General features: G+C 45.8%; 1 protein-coding gene across 1 annotated transcript in view; it reads right to left on the bottom strand.

The window, feature by feature from the left end:
* LOC118383756 (myosin-10-like) overlaps positions 1-20,000 on the bottom strand; it is an 82,523-nt gene that overhangs the window by 35,157 nt on the left and 27,366 nt on the right. The window contains exons 7-13 of the mRNA XM_052509768.1: positions 17,455-17,502; positions 15,923-16,015; positions 15,574-15,637; positions 15,261-15,359; positions 8,177-8,320; positions 3,609-3,823; positions 1-3 (exon numbers count right to left, since the gene is read on the bottom strand). The exon at positions 1-3 is cut by the window's left edge and continues 150 nt beyond it. Of these exons, the coding sequence (XP_052365728.1) occupies positions 1-3; positions 3,609-3,823; positions 8,177-8,320; positions 15,261-15,359; positions 15,574-15,637; positions 15,923-16,015; positions 17,455-17,502 (666 nt within the window). The remainder of the gene's footprint in view (positions 4-3,608; positions 3,824-8,176; positions 8,321-15,260; positions 15,360-15,573; positions 15,638-15,922; positions 16,016-17,454; positions 17,503-20,000) is intronic.

The following is a 20,000-nucleotide window of genomic DNA, read 5'->3' as shown; positions in this document are numbered from 1 at the left end:
AGCCTAGAGAGAGAGAGAGAAGGGAGAGAGAATAGAGTGAGAGGAGAGAAAAGTGAGAGAAGAGATAAAGAAGAGAGGGAGAAGAGTGAGCGAGAAGAGAAAGAGAAGATAGAGAACAGATAGAGGAGAGAAAAGAGAGAGAAGAGAGCAAGAGAAGAGAGAGTGATAGAGAAGAGAGAGAGATAAGTTAGAGAGAAGAGAGAGAGAAGAGTGAGAGAGAAAAGAGAGAGAAGAGAGAGAGAAGAGAGAGAAGAGTGAGAGAGAAGAGAGAGTGAGAAAAGAGAGAGAGCGTTATTAATTTAGAGATTTTAAGAAACCAGCATGTGCTTCTTACACCAATTGTATGTACAGTTGTCCACCATAATTTGCAAATAAATTCATTTAAAATCCTACAATGTGATTTTCTGGATTTTTTTTCTTCTCATTTTGTCTGTCATAGTTGAAGTGTACCTATGATGAAAATTACAGACCTCATCTTTTTAAGTGGGAGAACTTGCACAATTGGTGGCTGACTAAATACTTTTTTGCCCCACTGTATGTGTGTGTCTATTTTCTATTTTATTAGGATCCTCATCAGCTGCTTCTAACACAGCAGCTATTCCTCCTGGGGTCCAGACAAAATTATAAACATATATGCCATTTTAGCTGACGCTTTTATCCAAAGCGACTTACAGTCATGTGTGCATACATTCTACGTATGGGTGGTCCCGGGAATCGAACCCACTACCCTGGCGTTACAAGCGCCATGCTCTACCAACTGAGCCACAGAAGGAACAAACATGACATGATACAAAACATTAACAGACAATAACAACTCAGGGACATAACTACATACATTTAAAATAAGAAGACACGTTGATACACTTAGACTACAGTATATTACTGTAGACAACAACACAAACGTTATCTTATCTCCTAATCCTTCCTTCTATGTTACAGTCACACTGTCATGACTTCCACCGAAGTCAGTTCCTCTCCCTGTTCTGGCGGCGTTCGGTGGTCGACGTCACCGGTCTTCTAGCCATCGCCGATCCACCTTTCATTTTCCATTTGTTTTGTCTTGTTTTCCCACACACCTGGTTTATATTCCCTCATTACTTGTAATGTATTTAACCCTCAGTTCCCCCCATGTCTGTGTGTGATATTGTTTGTTGTGAAGTGCTTGTGCATCTGACTGGTTATCTTGTTGTTCTGGGTGCCGTTGGTTTTGCATATTAAACTGCTCCGGTTATTACCCAGTTCTGCTCTCCTCCGCCTGACTTCCCTGCAGACAGTCACTCACCCCTTACACACCACCCACAGCGGGGTCTCTGTATGGTGAAGGGTAACTTGGTGGAGTCCCATACATCAGTTCTGTCCAGCTAAAACGTCAACTACAGTTTTCTCCTCAGCACTCTTGAATCTCTTGAACTTCATCATCATATGGAGCACGACCAAAGTCCTTATTCTACTGCAGCTTAGTTTACAATTGCTTTTTTAAATTTTAATTTGACCTTTATTTAACCAGGCAAGTCAGTTAAGAACAGATTCTTATTTTCAATGACGGCTTTCTCCAAGCAGGTGCTGTTATCCTAATGCCAAGGGCACATCTTGTCTTTAACTCAAACACCAGTTCGGGAGGGAGAGGACTGGATACAACAAGCTATTTAGGTCAGAAAGGGGAGAGGCGCTGTGCTGTGATGTGATGTTTTATTTATTTTTTAAGCTAATTTTGCAGCATTGAGTGATTTGAGATGGCAGGGAGTTCCATGCATCCATGGTGCTATATATTACTGTGTGTTGCTTTGAATTCATTTTGTCTTTAGAGACTGTGAGGAGGCCGCCTGTGGCCTGTCTTGTGGGGTACCCCTGTCTGTCAGAGCTGTGTTAGTTGATTGAATAGACAGTTTGTCGTTTTTAACACATTAATATTTCTTACAAAACACAAGAAGCGACGCAGTCAATCTCTGCTCTAAGCCAGAAGAGGTCAACAAGCATTTAGTTGACATGAACTCTCTGTGAACACGGCAGGTCAAAATGTGCTGTTTTGTTCTGATATGCCCTCTTTACAGCCCCTGACCCAATCACCTGGAAGTAGTCAGGACATGATAAAACTTCAGCTTCTTTCTTCAAGTGTGGTGTTAAGAATGCTGAGCATCTCTTTATCACAGACAAACCTCTCCCCATCTTTCCAACAACTGAATTGTCACGCCCTGGCCTTAGTTATCTTTGTTTTCTTTATTATTTTGGTTCGGTCAAGGTGTGACATGGGGGATTTATGTGCTTTGGCTTGTCTTGGGTTTTTTTCTATGTTTATGGGGCTGTTTCCTTTCTAGGTAGTTTTGTATGTTTATGGGGCTGTTTCCTTTCTAGGTAGTTTTGTATGTTTATGGGGTTGTTTCCTTTCTAGGTAGTTTGGTATGTTTATGGGGCTGTTTCCTTTCTAGGTAGTTTTGTATGTTTATGGGGCTGTTTCCTTTCTAGGTAGTTTGGTATGTTTATGGGGCTGTTTCCTTTCTAGGTAGTTTGGTATGTTTATGGGGTTGTTTCCTTTCTAGGTAGTTTGGTATGTTTATGGGGCTGTTTCCTTTCTAGGTAGTTTTGTATGTTTATGGGGCTGTTTTTGTATGTTTATGGGGCTGTTTCCTTTCTAGGTTTCTTTCTAGGTAGTTTTGTATGTTTATGGGGCTGTTTCCTTTTTTGTATGTTTATGGGGCTAGGTAGTTTTGTATGTTTATGGGGCTGTTTCCTTTCTAGGTAGTTTGGTATGTTTATGGGGTTGTTTCCTTTCTAGGTAGTTTGGTATGTTTATGGGGTTGTTTCCTTTCTAGGTAGTTTGGTATGTTTATGGGGCTGTTACCTGTCTAGGTAAATTGTATGTCAATGGTTGCCAAGATTGGTTCTCAATTAGAGGCAGCTGTCTATCGTTGTCTCTGATTGGGAACCATATTTAGGCAGCCATATTCTTTGGGTATTTTGTGGGTGATTGTTTCCTGTGTCAGTGTTTGTGCCACACGGGACTGTTTTGGGGTTTTCACGTTTTGTAGTTTGTTCATGTTTGAGTTTTCTTATTAAAATACCATGAACTATAACGACGCTGCGTTTTGGTCCGCCTCTCATTCCCAGGAAGAAAGCTGTGACATGAATCAATATGCCTTGACCATGACAACTTACAGTCTAAGGTGACACCAAGAAGTTTAGTCTCCTCAACTTGCTCAAAAGCTACATTATTCATTACCAAATTCAGCTGAGGTTTATAGTTCATGGAGTGATTTGTACCAACTACTATGCCATTAGTCTTAGATATTGTCACGTATGCTCCCTCTCCAGGCTCTAGGTCATCAGGCTGCTGATTATCCCACACACCTGTCACCATCGTCAATCGCACCTGCACCTCATCAGACTCACCTGTGCTCAATCACCTCCCTGATTACCTCCCCTATATCTGTCTCTCCCATTGGTTCCTTCCCCAGGTATTATTGTTTCTGTTTCATGTCTGTACGTTGTTCGTGTTTCTTGTTGTGTTTATTGATTAAATCACTCACTCCATGAACTTGCTTACCGACTCTCAGCGCACATCGTTACAGATGTGCTCAGGACTAGTGTATTAATGTGTGTGTGTGTCTCACCTGTTCTTTGGTCTGGGCCTTCTGAACGTACTCGCGTCCTACTTTGATCCTGGGGGTGAGGATGGCCCGGGAGAACTCCAGCACGCTGATGCCCAGCAGGTGGCTCAGTTTCTGGGCAGCCGTGTCGTCTGGCATGGAGCACTGGTCCTGGTTCTTCTCCTTAGTGAACGAGATGTTCCCAAACTGGAGCACTGCAGAGATCACCTTCAACATGGCTAACAGGAGGAAGACAGACAGGCCGAAAGAGAGGGATGGAGAGGAGGGGAGGGAGACAGACAGACAGGCAGACAGACAGAAAGAGAGGGATGGAGAGGAGGGGAGGGAGACAGACAGACAGGCAGACAGACAGAAAGAGAGGGATGGAGAGGAGGGGAGGGAGACAGACAGACAGACAGGCAGGCAGACAGACAGAAAGAGAGGGATGGAGAGGAGGGGAGGGTGACAGACAGACAGGCAGACAGACAGAAAGAGAGGGATGGAGAGGAGGGGAGGGAGACAGACAGACAGACAGGCAGACAAACAGAAAGAGAGGGATGGAGAGGAGGGGAGGGAGACAGACAGACAGGCAGACAGAGAGGGATGGAGAGGGATGGAGAGGAGACAGACAGACAGACAGACAGACAGAAAGAGAGGGATGGAGAGGAGGGGAGGGAGACAGACAGACAGGCAGACAGACAGAAAGAGAGGGATGGAGAGGAGGGGAGGGAGACAGACAGACAGGCAGACAGACAGAAAGAGAGGGATGGAGAGGAGGGGAGGGAGACAGACAGACAGGCAGACAGACAGAAAGAGAGGGATGGAGAGGAGGGAGACAGACAGACAGACAGGCAGACAGACAGAAAGAGAGGGATGGAGAGGAGGGGAGGGAGACAGACAGACAGGCAGACAGACAGAAAGAGAGGGATGGAGAGGAGGGGAGGGAGACAGACAGACAGGCAGACAGACAGAAAGAGAGGGATGGAGAGGAGGGGAGGGAGACAGACAGACAGGCAGACAGACAGAAAGAGAGGGATGGAGGAGGAGGGAGACAGACAGACAGACAGACAGAAAGAGAGGGATGGAGAGGAGGGAGGGGAGGGAGACAGACAGACAGACAGACAGACAGACAGACAGACAGGCCGAAAGAGAGGGATGGAGACAGGGGAGACAGGACAGACAGAAAGGGGGAGGGAGGAGGAGGAGGGAGGGAGGAGGGAGACAGACAGACAGACAGACAGACAGACAGACAGACAGAGGACAGACAGAAAGAGAGGGATGGAGGAGGGGAGAGACAGACAGACAGGCAGACAGACAGACAGAAAGAGAGGGATGGAGAGGAGGGGAGGGAGACAGACAGACAGGCAGACAGACAGACAGAAAGAGAGGGATGGAGAGGAGGGAGACAGACAGACAGGCAGAAAGAGAGGGATGGAGAGGAGAGGAGGGGGAGGGAGACAGACAGACAGACAGACAGACAGACAGACAGACAGACAGACAGACAGACAGAAGACAGAGAGGGATGGAGAGGAGAGGGAGACAGGAGACAGAGACAGACAGACAGACAGACAGACAGACAGACAGAGAGGGATGGAGAGGAGGGAGGGAGGAGACAGACAGACAGACAGACAGGCAGAAAGAGAGGGATGGAGAGGAGGGGAGACAGACAGACAGACAGACAGACAGACAGACAGAAAGAGAGGGATGGAGAGGAGGGAGACAGACAGACAGGCAGGCAGAAAGACAGAGGATGGAGAGGAGGGACAGAGGACAGACAGACAGACAGACAGACAGACAGACAGACAGACAGACAGACAGACAGACAGGCAGAAAGAGAGGGATGGAGAGGAGGGGAGGGATACAGACAGACAGGCAGAAGAGACAGAGGGATGGAGAGGAGGGGGAGGGAGACAGACAGACAGGCAGAAAGAGAGGGATGGAGAGGAGAGGAGAGACAGACAGACAGACAGACAGACAGACAGACAGACAGACAGACAGACAGACAGACAGACAGACAGAAAGAGAGGGATGGAGAGGAGGGGGGAGGGAGACAGACAGACAGACAGGCCGAAAGAGAGGGATGGAGAGGAGGGGAGGGAGACAGACAGACAGGCAGAAAGAGAGGGATGGAGAGGGGAGAGAGACAGACAGACAGACAGACAGACAGACAGACAGACAGACAGACAGAAAGAGAGGGATGGAGAGGAGGGGAGGGAGACAGACAGACAGACAGGCCGAAAGAGAGGGATGGAGAGGAGGAGAGGGAGACAGACAGACAGACAGACAGACAGACAGACAGACAGACAGACAGAAAGAGAGGGATGGAGAGGAGGGGAGGGAGACAGACAGGCAGAAAGAGAGGGATGGAGAGGAGGGGAGGGAGACAGACAGACAGGCAGACAGACAGACAGAAAGAGAGGGATGGAGAGGAGGGAGACAGACAGACAGGCAGAAAGAGAGGGATGGAGAGGAGGGGAGGGAGACAGACAGACAGACAGACAGACAGACAGACAGACAGACAGACAGACAGGCCGAAAGAGAGGGATGGAGAGGAGGGGAGGGAGACAGACAGACAGACAGGCAGAAAGAGAGGGATGGAGAGGAGGGGAGGGAGACAGACAGACAGGCAGAAAGAGAGGGATGGAGAGGAGGGAGACAGACAGACAGACAGACAGACAGACAGACAGACAGACAGACAGACAGACAGACAGAAAGAGAGGGATGGAGAGGAGGGGAGGGAGACAGACAGACAGACAGACAGGCCAAAAGAGAGGGATGGAGAGGAGGGGAGGGAGACAGACAGACAGGCAGAAAGAGAGGGATGGATGGAGGGAGACAGACAGACAGACAGACAGACAGACAGACAGAAAGAGAGTGATGGAGAGGAGGGGAGGGAGACAGACAGACAGACAGACAGACAGACAGACAGACAGGCCGAAAGAGAGGGATGGAGAGGAGGAGAGGGAGAGACAGACAGACAGACAGACAGACAGACAGAAGACAGAAAGAGGGATGGAGAGGAGGGGAGGGAGACAGACAGACAGGCAGAAAGAGAGGGATGGAGAGGAGGGGAGGGAGACAGACAGACAGACAGACAGACAGACAGACAGACAGACAGACAGGCAGACAGACAGACAGACAGACAGACAGACAGACAGACAGACAGAAAGAGAGGGATGGAGAGGAGGGGAGGGAGACAGACAGACAGGCAGAAAGAGAGGGATGGAGAGGAGGGGAGGGAGACAGACAGACAGGCAGAAAGAGAGGGATGGAGAGGAGGGGAGACAGACAGACAGACAGGCAGAAAGAGAGGGATGGAGAGAGACAGACAGGCAGAAAGAGAGGGATGGAGACAGACAGACAGGCAGAAAGGAAAGAGAGGGATGAGAGGAGGGCAGGGAGGGAGTAAGGAGACAGACAGACAGGCAGAAAGAGAGGGATGAGAGGAGGGCAGGGAGGGAGTAGGGAGACAGACAGACAGGCAGAAAGAGAGGGATGGAGAGGAGGGGAGGGAGACAGACAGACAGGCAGAAAGAGAGGGATGGAGAGGAGGGAGACAGACAGACAGACAGACAGACAGACAGACAGACAGACAGAAAGAGAGGGATGGAGAGGAGGGGAGGGAGACAGACAGACAGACAGACAGACAGGCCGAAAGAGAGGGATGGAGAGGAGGAGAGGGAGACAGACAGACAGACAGACAGACAGACAGACAGACAGACAGACAGACAGACAGACAGAAAGAGAGGGATGGAGAGGAGGGGAGGGAGACAGACAGACAGACAGACAGACAGGCCGAAAGAGAGGGATGGAGAGGAGGAGAGGGAGACAGACAGACAGACAGACAGACAGACAGACAGACAGACAGAAAGAGAGGGATGGAGAGGAGGGGAGGGAGACAGACAGACAGGCAGAAAGAGAGGGATGGAGAGGAGGGGAGGGAGACAGACAGACAGACAGACAGACAGACAGACAGACAGACAGACAGACAGACAGACAGACAGACAGACAGACAGACAGACAGACAGAAAGAGAGGGATGGAGAGGAGGGGAGGGAGACAGACAGACAGGCAGAAAGAGAGGGATGGAGAGGAGGGGAGGGAGACAGACAGACAGGCAGAAAGAGAGGGATGGAGAGGAGGGGAGACAGACAGACAGACAGGCAGAAAGAGAGGGATGGAGAGAGACAGACAGGCAGAAAGAGAGGGATGGAGACAGACAGACAGGCAGAAAGGAAAGAGAGGGATGAGAGGAGGGCAGGGAGGGAGTAAGGAGACAGACAGACAGGCAGAAAGAGAGGGATGAGAGGAGGGCAGGGAGGGAGTAGGGAGACAGACAGACAGGCAGAAAGAGAGGGATGGAGAGGAGGGGAGGGACAGACAGACAGGCAGAAAGAGAGGGATGGAGAGGAGGGCAGGGAGGGAGGAGACAGACAGACAGACAGACAGACAGACAGAAAGAGAGGGATGGAGAGGAGGGGAGGGAGACAGACAGACAGACAGACAGACAGGGATGGAGAGAAAATATAGTTTTTTACTTCCATGTTCTGAGGAAAGCTCTGCCCCCCCCCCCTCCATTCCTCTCTCACTTACACAGAGACTCTTCTGGTGTGAATCCCATGATGGTCATAGAGTCCATGGTCTGGGTGAAGTTGTCAGCATCACTCTGGCCTGGAACAGGTATAGCACCTCCACTCAGAAACCTGTACTGGTCAGCACTACCAAGGAGAAGGTCTGCTACAGACAGAGAGGAAGAGAGAGAGGGGGAAACAGATAGAGAGAGAGGGAAACAGAGAGACAGGGAAACAGAGAGAGAGAGTGAAACAGAGAGAGACAGGGAAACAGAGGGAGAGAGGGAAACAGAGAGAGAGAGAGGGAAACAGAGAGAGAGGGGGAAACAGAGAGACAGGGAAACAGAGAGAGAGAGGGAAACAGAGAGACAGGGAAACAGAGAGAGAGAGGGAAACAGAGAGACAGGGAAACAGAGAGAGAGAGGGAAACAGAGAGACAGGGAAACAGAGAGAGAGGGAAACAGAGAGACAGGGACAGGGAAACAGAGAGAGAGAGGGAAACAGAGAGACAGGGAAACAGAGAGAGAGAGGGAAACAGAGAGACAGGGAAACAGAGAGAGAGGGAAACAGAGAGACAGGGAAACAGAGAGAGAGGGGGAAACAGAGAGACAGGGAAACAGAGAGAGAGAGGGAAACAGAGAGACAGGGAAACAGAGAGAGAGAGGGAAACAGAGAGACAGGGAAACAGAGAGAGAGAGGGAAACAGAGAGACAGGGAAACAGAGAGAGAAACAGAGAGACAGGGAAACAGAGAGAGAGGGGGAAACAGAGAGACAGGGAAACAACAGAGAGAGGGAAACAGAGAGACAGGGGGAAAGAGAGAGAGAGGGAAACAGAGAGACAGGGAAACAGAGAGAGAGAGGGAAACACAGAGAGAGGGAAACAGAGAGAGAGGGGAAACAGAGAGACAGGGAAACAGAGGGAGAGGGGAAACAGAGAGACAGGGAAACAGAGAGAGAGAGGGAAACAGAGAGACAGGGAAACAGAGAGAGAGAGGGAAACAGAGAGACAGGGAAACAGAGAGAGAGGGGGAAACAGAGAGACAGGGAAACAGAGAGAGAGAGGGAAACAGAGAGAGAGGGAAACAGAGAGAGAGGGGGAAACAGAGAGACAGGGAAACAGAGAGACAGGGAAACAGAGAGAGAGAGGGAAACAGAGAGAGAGAGGGAAACAGAGAGAGAGAGGAAACAGAGAGAGACAGGGAAACAGAGAGACAGGGAAACAGAGAGAGAGAGGGAAACAGAGAGACAGGGAAACAGAAAGACAGGGAAACAGAGAGACAGGGAAACAGAGAGAGACAGGGAAACAGAGAGACAGGGAAACAGAGAGACAGGGAAACAGAGAGAGACAGGGAAACAGAGAGAGAGAGGGAAACAGAGAGAGAGAGAGGGAAACAGAGAGAGACAGGGAAACAGAGAGACAGGGAAACAGAGAGAGACAGGGAAACAGAGAGACAGGGAAACAGAGAGAGACAGGGAAACAGAGAGAGGGAAACAGAGAGACAGGGAAACAGAGAGAGACAGGGAAACAGAGAGAGAGAGGATAATAATCAGTAAAAGGATCAAAAAACAGATATATTCACCAGATCTACCTATTCACCAGATCTACCTATTCACCAGATCTACCTATTCACCAGATCTATCTATTCACCAGATCTACCTATTCACCAGATCTACCTATTCACCAGATCTATCTATTCACCAGATCTACCTATTCACCAGATCTATCTATTCACCAGATCTATCTATTCACCAGATCTACCTATTCACCAGATCTACCTATTCACCAGATCTACCTATTCACTAGATCTACCTATTCACCAGATCTATCTATTCACCAGATCTATCTATTTACCAGATCTATCAATTCACCAGATCTACATATTCACCAGATCTATTCACCAGATTTACCAGATCTATCTATTCAACAGATCTATCTATTCACCAGATCTATCTATTCACCAGATCTATCTATTCACCAGATCTATCTATTCACCAGATCTATCTATTCACCAGATCTATCTATTCACCAGATCTACCTATTCACCAGATCTACCTATTCACCAGATCTACCTATTCACCAGATATATCTATTCACCAGATCTATCTATTCACCAGATCTATCTATTCACCAGATCTATCTATTCACCAGATCTACCTATTCACCAGATCTATCTATTCACCAGATCTACCTATTCACCAGATCTATCTATTCACCAGATATATCTATTCACCCGATCTATCTATTCAACAGATCTATCTATTCACCAGATCTATCTATTCACCAGATCTACCTATTCACCAGATCTATCTATTCACCAGATCTATCTATTCACCAGATCTACCTATTCACCAGATCTACCTATTCACCAGACCTATCTATTCACCAGATCTATCTATTCACCAGATATATCTATTCACCAGATCTATCTATTCACCAGATCTATCTATTCACCAGATCTACCTATTCACCAGATCTACCTATTCACCAGATCTACCTATTCACCAGATCTATCTATTCACCAGATCTACCTATTCACCAGATCTACCTATTCACCAGATCTATCTATTCACCAGATCTATCTATTCACCAGATCTACCTATTCACCAGATCTATCTATTCACCAGATCTACCTATTCACCAGATCTACCTATTCACCAGATCTACCTATTCACCAGATCTATCTATTCACCAGATCTATCTATTCACCAGATCTACCTATTCACCAGATCTACATATTCACCAGATCTATCTATTCACCAGATCTATCTATTCACCAGATCTACCTATTCACCAGATCTACCTATTCACCAGATCTACCTATTCACCAGATCTATCTATTCACCAGATCTATCTATTCACCAGATCTACCTATTCACCAGATCTATCTATTCACCAGATCTATCTATTCACCAGATCTATCTATTCACCAGATCTATCTATTCACCAGATCTATCTATTCACCAGATCTATCTATTCACCAGATCTACCTATTCACCAGATCTATCTATTCACCAGATCTATCTATTCACCAGATCTATCTATTCACCAGATCTATCTATTCACCAGATCTATCTATTCACCAGATCTATCTATTCACCAGATCTACCTATTCACCAGATCTACCTATTCACCAGATCTATCTATTCACCAGATCTATCTATTCACCAGATCTATCTATTCACCAGATCTATCTATTCACCAGATCTACCTATTCACCAGATCTATCTATTCACCAGATCTATCTATTCACCAGATCTATCTATTCACCAGATCTATCTATTCACCAGATCTATCTATTCACCAGATCTATCTATTCACCAGATCTACCTATTCACCAGATCTATCTATTCACCAGATCTATCTATTCACCAGATCTATCTATTCACCAGATCTATCTATTCACCAGATCTACCTATTCACCAGATCTACCTATTCACCAGATCTACCTATTCACCAGATCTATCTATTCACCAGATCTATCTATTCACCAGATCTATCTATTCACCAGATCTATCTATTCACCAGATCTATCTATTCACCAGATCTACCTATTCACCAGATCTACCTATTCACCAGATCTACCTATTCACCAGATCTACCTATTCACCAGATCTACCTATTCACCAGATCTATCTATTCACCCTATCTATCTAGTCACCAGATCTACCTATTCACCAGATCTATCTATTCACCAGATCTATCTATTCACCAGATCTATCTATTCACCAGATCTATCTATTCACCAGATCTATCTATTCACCAGATCTATCTATTCACCAGATCTATCTATTCACCAGATCTATCTAGATCTATCTATTCACCCTATCTATCTAGTCACCAGATCTACCTATTCACCAGATCTATTCACCAGATCTATCTATTCACCAGATCTATCTATTCACCAGATCTATCTATTCACCAGATCTATCTATTCACCAGATCTACCTATTCACCAGATCTATCTATTCACCAGATCTATCTATTCACCAGATCTATCTATTCACCAGATCTATCTATTCACCAGATCTACCTATTCACCAGATCTACCTATTCACCAGGTCTATCTATTCACCAGATATCTATTCACCAGATCTATTCACCAGATCTATCTATTCACCAGATCTATCTATTCACCAGATCTATCTATTCACCAGATCTATCTATTCACCAGATCTACCACCATTCACACAGATCTACCTATTCACCAGATCTATCTATTCACCAGATCTATCTATTCACCAGATCTATCTATTCACCAGATCTATCTATTCACCAGATCTATCTATTCACCAGATCTATCTATTCACCAGATCTACCTATTCACCAGATCTACCTATTCACCAGATCTACCTATTCACCAGATCTACCTATTCACCAGATCTATCTATTCACCAGATCTATCTATTCACCAGATCTATCTATTCACCAGATCTACCTATTCACCAGATCTACCTATTCACCAGATCTATCTATTCACCAGATCTATCTATCTATCATTCCAGATCTACCTATTCACCAGATCTACCTATTCACCAGATCTACCTATTCACCAGATCTACCTATTCACCAGATCTACCTATTCACCAGATCTACCTATTCACCAGATCTATCTATTCACCAGATCTACCTATTCACCAGATCTATCTATTCACCAGATCTACCTATTCACCAGATCTATCTATTCACCAGATCTATCTATTCACCAGATCTATCTATTCACCAGATCTACCTATTCACCAGATCTACCTATTCACCAGATCTACCTATTCACCAGATCTATCTTATTCACCAGATCTACCTATTCACCAGATCTACCTATTCACCAGATCTACCTATTCACCAGATCTACCTATTCACCAGATCTACCTATTCACCAGATCTATCTATTCACCAGATCTATCTATTCACCAGATCTACCTATTCACCAGATCTACCTATTCACCAGATCTATCTATTCACCAGATCTACCTATTCACCAGATCTACCTATTCACCAGATCTATCTATTCACCAGATCTATCTATTCACCAGATCTACCTATTCACCAGATCTATCTTCATTCACCAGATCTACCTATTCACCAGATCTACCTATTCACCAGATCTATCTATTCACCAGATCTACCTATTCACCAGATCTACCAGATCTACTATTCACCAGATCTATCTATTCACCAGATCTATCTATTCACCAGATCTATTCACCAGATCTATCTATTCACCAGATCTACCTATTCACCAGATCTATCTATTCACCAGATCTATCTATTCACCAGATCTACCTATTCACCAGATCTATCTATTCACCAGATCTATCTATTCACCAGATCTATTCTATTTACCAGATCTACCTATTCACCAGATCTATCTATTCACCAGATCTATCTATTCACCAGATCTATCTATTCTCTATCTATTCACCAGATCTATCTATTCACCAGATCTACCTATTCACCAGATCTATCTATTCACCAGATCTATCTATTCACCAGATCTACCTATTCACCAGATCTATCTATTCACCAGATCTATCTATTCACCAGATCTATCTATTCACCAGATCTATCTATTCACCAGATCTATCCTATTCACCAGATCTATCTATTCACCAGATCTATCTATTCACCAGATCTATCTATTCACCAGATCTACCTCTATTCACCAGATCTATCTATTCACCAGATCTATCTATTCACCAGATCTATCTATTCACCAGATCTACCTATTCACCAGATCTATCTATTCACCAGATCTATCTATTCACCAGATCTATCTATTCACCAGATCTATCTATTCACCAGATCTATCTATTCACCAGGTCTATCTATTCACCAGATCTATCTATTTACCAGATCTATCTATTCACCAGATCTATCTATTCACCAGATCTATCTATTCACCAGATCTATCTATTTACCAGATCTACCTATTCACCAGATCTATCTATTCACCAGATCTATCTATTCACCAGATCTATCTATTCACCAGATCTATCTATTCACCAGATCTACCTATTCACCAGATCTATCTATTCACCAGATCTATCTATTTACCAGATCTACCTATTCACCAGATCTATCTATTCACCAGATCTATCTATTCACCAGATCTATCTATTCACCAGATCTATCTATTCACCAGATCTACCTATTCACCAGATCTACCTATTCACCAGATCTATCTATTCACCAGATCTACCTATTCACCAGATCTATCTATTCACCAGATCTATCTATTCACCAGATCTATCACCAGATCTATTATTCACCAGATCTATCTATTATCTACACAGATCTACCTATTCACCAGATCTATCTATTCACCAGATCTATCTATTCACCAGATCTATCTATTTACCAGATCTATCTATTCATTCACCAGATCTATCTATTCACCAGATCTATCTATTCACCAGATCTACCTATTCACCAGATCTACCTATTCACCAGATCTATCTATTCACCAGATCTACCTATTCACCAGATCTACCTATTCACCAGATCTATCTATTCACCAGATCTATCTATTCACCAGATCTATCTATTCACCAGATCTATCTATTCACCAGATCTATCTATTCACCAGATCTATCTATTCACCAGATCTACCTATTCACCAGATCTATCTATTCACCAGATCTATCTATTCACCAGTTATTTCACCAGATCTCACCAGATTATCTATTCACCAGATCCCTCCCTCTCCTACACTCTCTTTCTCCTCTCCCTCTCCTATTCACTCTCTTTCTCCTCTCCCACCAGATCTACCTATCCTACCCTCTTTTCTCCAGATCTCTCCCTCTCCTACACTCTCTTTCTCCTCTCCCTCTCCTACCCTCTTTTCTCCCTCTCCCTCTCCTACACTCTCTTTCTCCTCTCCCTCTCCTACACTCTCTTTCTCCTCTCCCTCTCCTACCCTCTTTTTCTCCTCTCCCTCTCCTACACTCTCTTTCTCCTCTCCCTCTCCTACACTCTTTTTCTCCTCTCCCTCTCCTACCCTCTTTTTCTCCTCTCCCTCTCCTACACTCTCTTTCTCCTCTCCCTCTCCTACACTCTTTTTCTCCTCTCCCTCTCCTACACCCTCTTTGTCCTCTCCCCCTCTCTCACCTCTGGTGGTCTCTGAAGCTCCACACATGAGTTGGTAGAAGATGTGAAAGGTCCTTTCATCTTTGGCCTGGCGGATCGCCCTCGACTTCTCCAGCAGGTCTGAGGTCAGTAGTAAAGGAAGGGTTCAATAGCCCCAGACACTAACCTAAGGGCAGTTTTGCATCCCCTGCTTCCCTGAGCTCACCCCTGTGTGTAGGGCAACTTCTACCTGATGACAGATTAGCAGTGACCCAACAGTGAGCATACTAATGAATTACAACAGTAATATTTAGGTTGGGACTCGAAACAGAGTCTGACTGCAGAGGAAGGATACAGGTCTCAATGTTGGCACCGACAATATATCCAGCCACGTCAAAGTTAATACGGATGAATTTGCCCTGAGAGACAAGAGGAGAAGAAATGTGTCAGTTGATGATTAACATATTGTAGCGACCCTGGGTTTATAAGCGAGGAAATCGACTCTGCCGCTCGAGCATGCTTTTGCTGCACAGTCGATAGCGCGCCGAAGCCTCGGGCTCGACCTGCCTGTTTCATTACAATATTAATGAAAAAATGATACAAACTCAACAACAACACATCAACACAGTAAATAAAAATACAGCCAATTAAAAACATACTGTAGATCTTATCTGGGATCAATCTAGATATTAATACATTCTTACAAATCTGGAGGAGTTGTCGTTCTTGACAGTCTTGGCATTTCCGAAGGCCTCCAGGATGGGGTTGGCCTGTAGCAGCTGTCTCTCTAGCTCCCCCTGGAGGACAGGACAGGCACCGCATCAACACTGGGACATGCATCACAAAGCAACTCCACAAGCCAAAATACTGTTCCCCCAATCCCAGTACAAAAGAGGGGAGACCAGACTCATCAGCCAGTAAACAAGGCAGTAACCCAGTGGTCTCAACAATATAGTCTGTAATAGCATCTCAACAGGATGAGCACAGAGTAATCTAGAGATAAATAGCTTTTCATGTGTTCTCTAACAGACATTTAAAAGCGCCAGGTAAAGCACGCCAGCCAAGCAGCACTCAAAGCTACAAACAGCAAGAGGCCAGGGCTTTGCATGGGAACAAAGCTCAGACTGTCAACAATGCACATACTACTAGACAAAGCACCAAGTGCACACAGAACAACACACGCACATAAAAAGCACGCACACACACAGGCAGGTATGTGTGAAGACTCCTGGACAGCCAGAATGTATGCTTAACTATTCTACATGGTAAATGCCTGGTTTATATGGGCATCATTCACAGGTGTGGCCACCAGAATGGAAGCATTGAGCTCATTCACTGTAAAGGGAGGATGGGGAGGGAGGTCTATAGCCCGGTCTGAGAACAACCTCTAGCCACTGCCCCTTCAGTGCTAGCAGATCAGAAAAGACTGGATAGGTGTAATCACTAAGGTGATGGCTCTATCTAAGCGTCCAAAGGGTTTAGGGGAGATTCCACCTATCTGGTTTTCAGATGGCCGGTTGTTTTAAGACCAAGCTTTTGTGCATCATCAGTGAATTCCAAAGCTTTCCTTCACCGATGAGGGGAATGATTCTGAGACCCACCTATGGGCGGGATTAACACCAGCTGTCAATCAGGAAACTAGAGCATTTTCATTAGGCAACTGTATATGGGTTGACGATTGACAGGTCGTTAATCCAGCCAATCAGGACGTTGAGAGAGATTCATAGGCCCGCCCATCACCACTTATTCTAGCACCCATTGGGTGTTGCTACAGATATACCGTACAGTAAAAATCCAAACACCCATAGACACCAGAGAACAGCAGGGCTTTCATTCAGGAGACAGCAACTTTTCAGAACATTCAGACAGAAATGTATCGTCTAAACCAGACAAGATTCTCTCTTACACATTCTACATCTATCTGCAATTCTTACCTCAGCCCACAGTGGTGATAATAGTCTTTATACTTTATATTATACTCACATATTGCACACTCTGAGAGATGGAGAAAAACGGGAAGGTTGGGAGAATCAACAGATAAGACAAACAAACAACAAAAGACAACAACAGACCAATGAATGCAGTACAAACAAAAACAAAATGCTTGACAGTTATGGAGGAACACATCAGTAATGGTGTTGTTAAAGGATGTTAGTCTGGAGCACAAACCAGAATCGGTAGGCAGAACAGAAGAGAAGGAAAGAGGAGAAGACAGGACAGGATAGAGCCCACTCACCCTGTTCACCATGGAACTGCCCCGGGGCAACGACCTACTGCCATCCATCTGAACACGCAGGAGAGAAGGACAAGAAAGAGGGGAGGTTGGAGGAGAGAGGGTAGGAGAGAGTGAAAATCAAGAGGGAGGAGGGAGAGAGGGAGGAAAGGATAGGAGAAAGAAGAGAAGGAAAACAGTAGAAAAGGGGAGGACAAGGGGCAGTAGGGGGAGGAGAGAACATGAGGGGGGAGAGAGAGAACAGAGAGGGGGAATGAGAGGAGATGGCAGGGAGAGAGGACAGGGCAGGGAGGGAGAGAGGAGGGCAGGGAGAGAGGACAGGGCAGGGAGAGAGGACAGGGCAGGGAGAGAGGACAGGGCAGGGAGAGAGGACAGGGCAGGGAGAGAGGACAGGGCAGGGAGAGAGGACAGGGCAGGGAGAGAGGAGAGGAGCAGAGAGGCAGGAATGATTATAGAGGTCACTCTATAATGATTCCTCCAGCAGCACTTGATCAGCAAGAAGAACAGTAGTAGACAGGAAGTCATGAAGTAGTACAACATGTAGTGAAATGCAAAATGTAGCAGTACACTTTGTTTCAACCATAGTAACAAGTCATAACAAGTCCTCCCTACACCCTCTGGTTCTTTCACTTTCTTCCTGCCATATTCTGTTTCCCCATCCACTCCCTCAGTCAGGACAATAAACCTCATCCATCAACCCTCTCCCTCAGTCAGGACAATAAACATCATCCATCCATCAACCCTCTCCCTCAGTCCTCCCCTCAGTCCACTCCCTCAGTCAGGACAATAAACCTCATCCATCAACCCTCTCCCTCAGTCAGGACAATAAACCTCTTCCATCAACCCTCCAGTCCAGTCCACTCCCTCAGTCAGGACAATAAACCTCATCCATCAGTCAGTCAGACAATAAACATCAACCCTCCCCTCAGTCCAGTCCAAGTCAGGACAATAAACCTCATCCATCAACCCTCAGTCAGGACAATAAACCTCTCCATCAACCCTCAGTCCAGTCCACTCCCTCAGTCAGGACAATAAACCTCATCCATCAACCCTCTCCCTCAGTCAGGACAATAAACCTCTTCCATCAACCCTCTCCCTCCCTCTCCTCAGTCCACTCCCTCAGTCAGGACAATAAACCTCATCCATCAACCCTCTCCCTCAGTCCTCTCCCTCAGTCCACTCAGTCAGGACAATAAACATCATCCATCCATCAACCCTCTCCCTCAGTCAGGACAATAAACATCATCCATCCATCAACCCTCTCCCTCAGTCAGGACAATAAACATCATCCATCAATCAACCAGTCAGACAATAAACATCATCCATCCATCAACCCTCCCTCAGTCCACTCAGTCAGGACAATAAACATCATCCATCAATCAACCCTCTCCTCAGTCAGGACAATAAACATCATCCATCCATCAACCCTCTCCCTCAGTCAGGACCATAAACATCATCCATCCATCAACCCTCAGTCAGGACAATAAACATCATCCATCCATCAACCCTCTCCCTCAGTCAGGACCATAAACATCATCCATCCATCAACCCTCTCCCTCAACCCTCTCCCTCAGTCAGGACAATAAACATCATCCATCAATCAACCCTCTCCCTCAGTAAACATAAACATCATCCATCAATCCACTCCCTCAGTCAGGACAATAAACATCATCCATCAATCAACCCTCTCCCTCAGTCAGGACAATAAACATCATCCATCAATCAACCCTCTCCCTCAGTCAGGACAATAAACATCATCCATCCATCAACCCTCTCCCTCAGTCAGGACCATAAACATCATCCATCCATCAACCCTCTCCCTCAGTCAGGACAATAAACATCATCCATCCATCAACCCTCTCCCTCAGTCAGGACCATAAACATCATCCATCCATCAATCCACTCCTCAGTAAGGACAATAAACATCATCCATCAATCCACTCCCTCAGTCAGGACAATAAACACCATCCATCAATCAACCCTCTCCCTCAGCCAGGACAATAAACATCATCCATCAACCCTCTCCCTCAGCCAGGACAATAAACATCATCCATCAATCCTCTCCCTCAGTCAGGACAATAAACATCATCCATCCATCAATCCACTCCCTCAGTCAGGACAATAAACATCATCCATCAATCCACTCCCTCAGTCAGGACAATAAACATCATCCATCAATCAACCCTCTCCCTCAGTCAGGACAATAAACATCATCCATCAATCAACCCTCTCCCTCAGCCAGGACAATAAACATCATCCATCAATCCTCTCCCTCAGTCAGGACAATAAACATCATCCATCAATCAACCCTCTCCCTCAGCCAGGACAATAAACATCATCCATCAATCAACTCCCTCAGTCAGGACAATAATCATCATCCATCAGTCAACTCCCTCAGTCAGGACAATAAACATCATCCATCAATCAACCCTCTCCCTCAGCCAGGACAATAAACATCATCCATCAACCCTTTCCCTCAGCCAGGACAATAAACATCATCCATCAACCCTCTCCCTCAGTCAGGACAATTAACATCATCCATCAACCCT

This window comes from Oncorhynchus keta, unplaced genomic scaffold (genome assembly GCF_023373465.1).
Source record: "Oncorhynchus keta strain PuntledgeMale-10-30-2019 unplaced genomic scaffold, Oket_V2 Un_contig_496_pilon_pilon, whole genome shotgun sequence".
In the NCBI taxonomy this organism is placed as follows: Eukaryota; Metazoa; Chordata; class Actinopteri; order Salmoniformes; family Salmonidae; genus Oncorhynchus; species Oncorhynchus keta.
The sequence above is the reverse complement of the archived record's forward strand: the minus strand, read 5'-3'. Positions and strand labels throughout refer to the sequence as shown.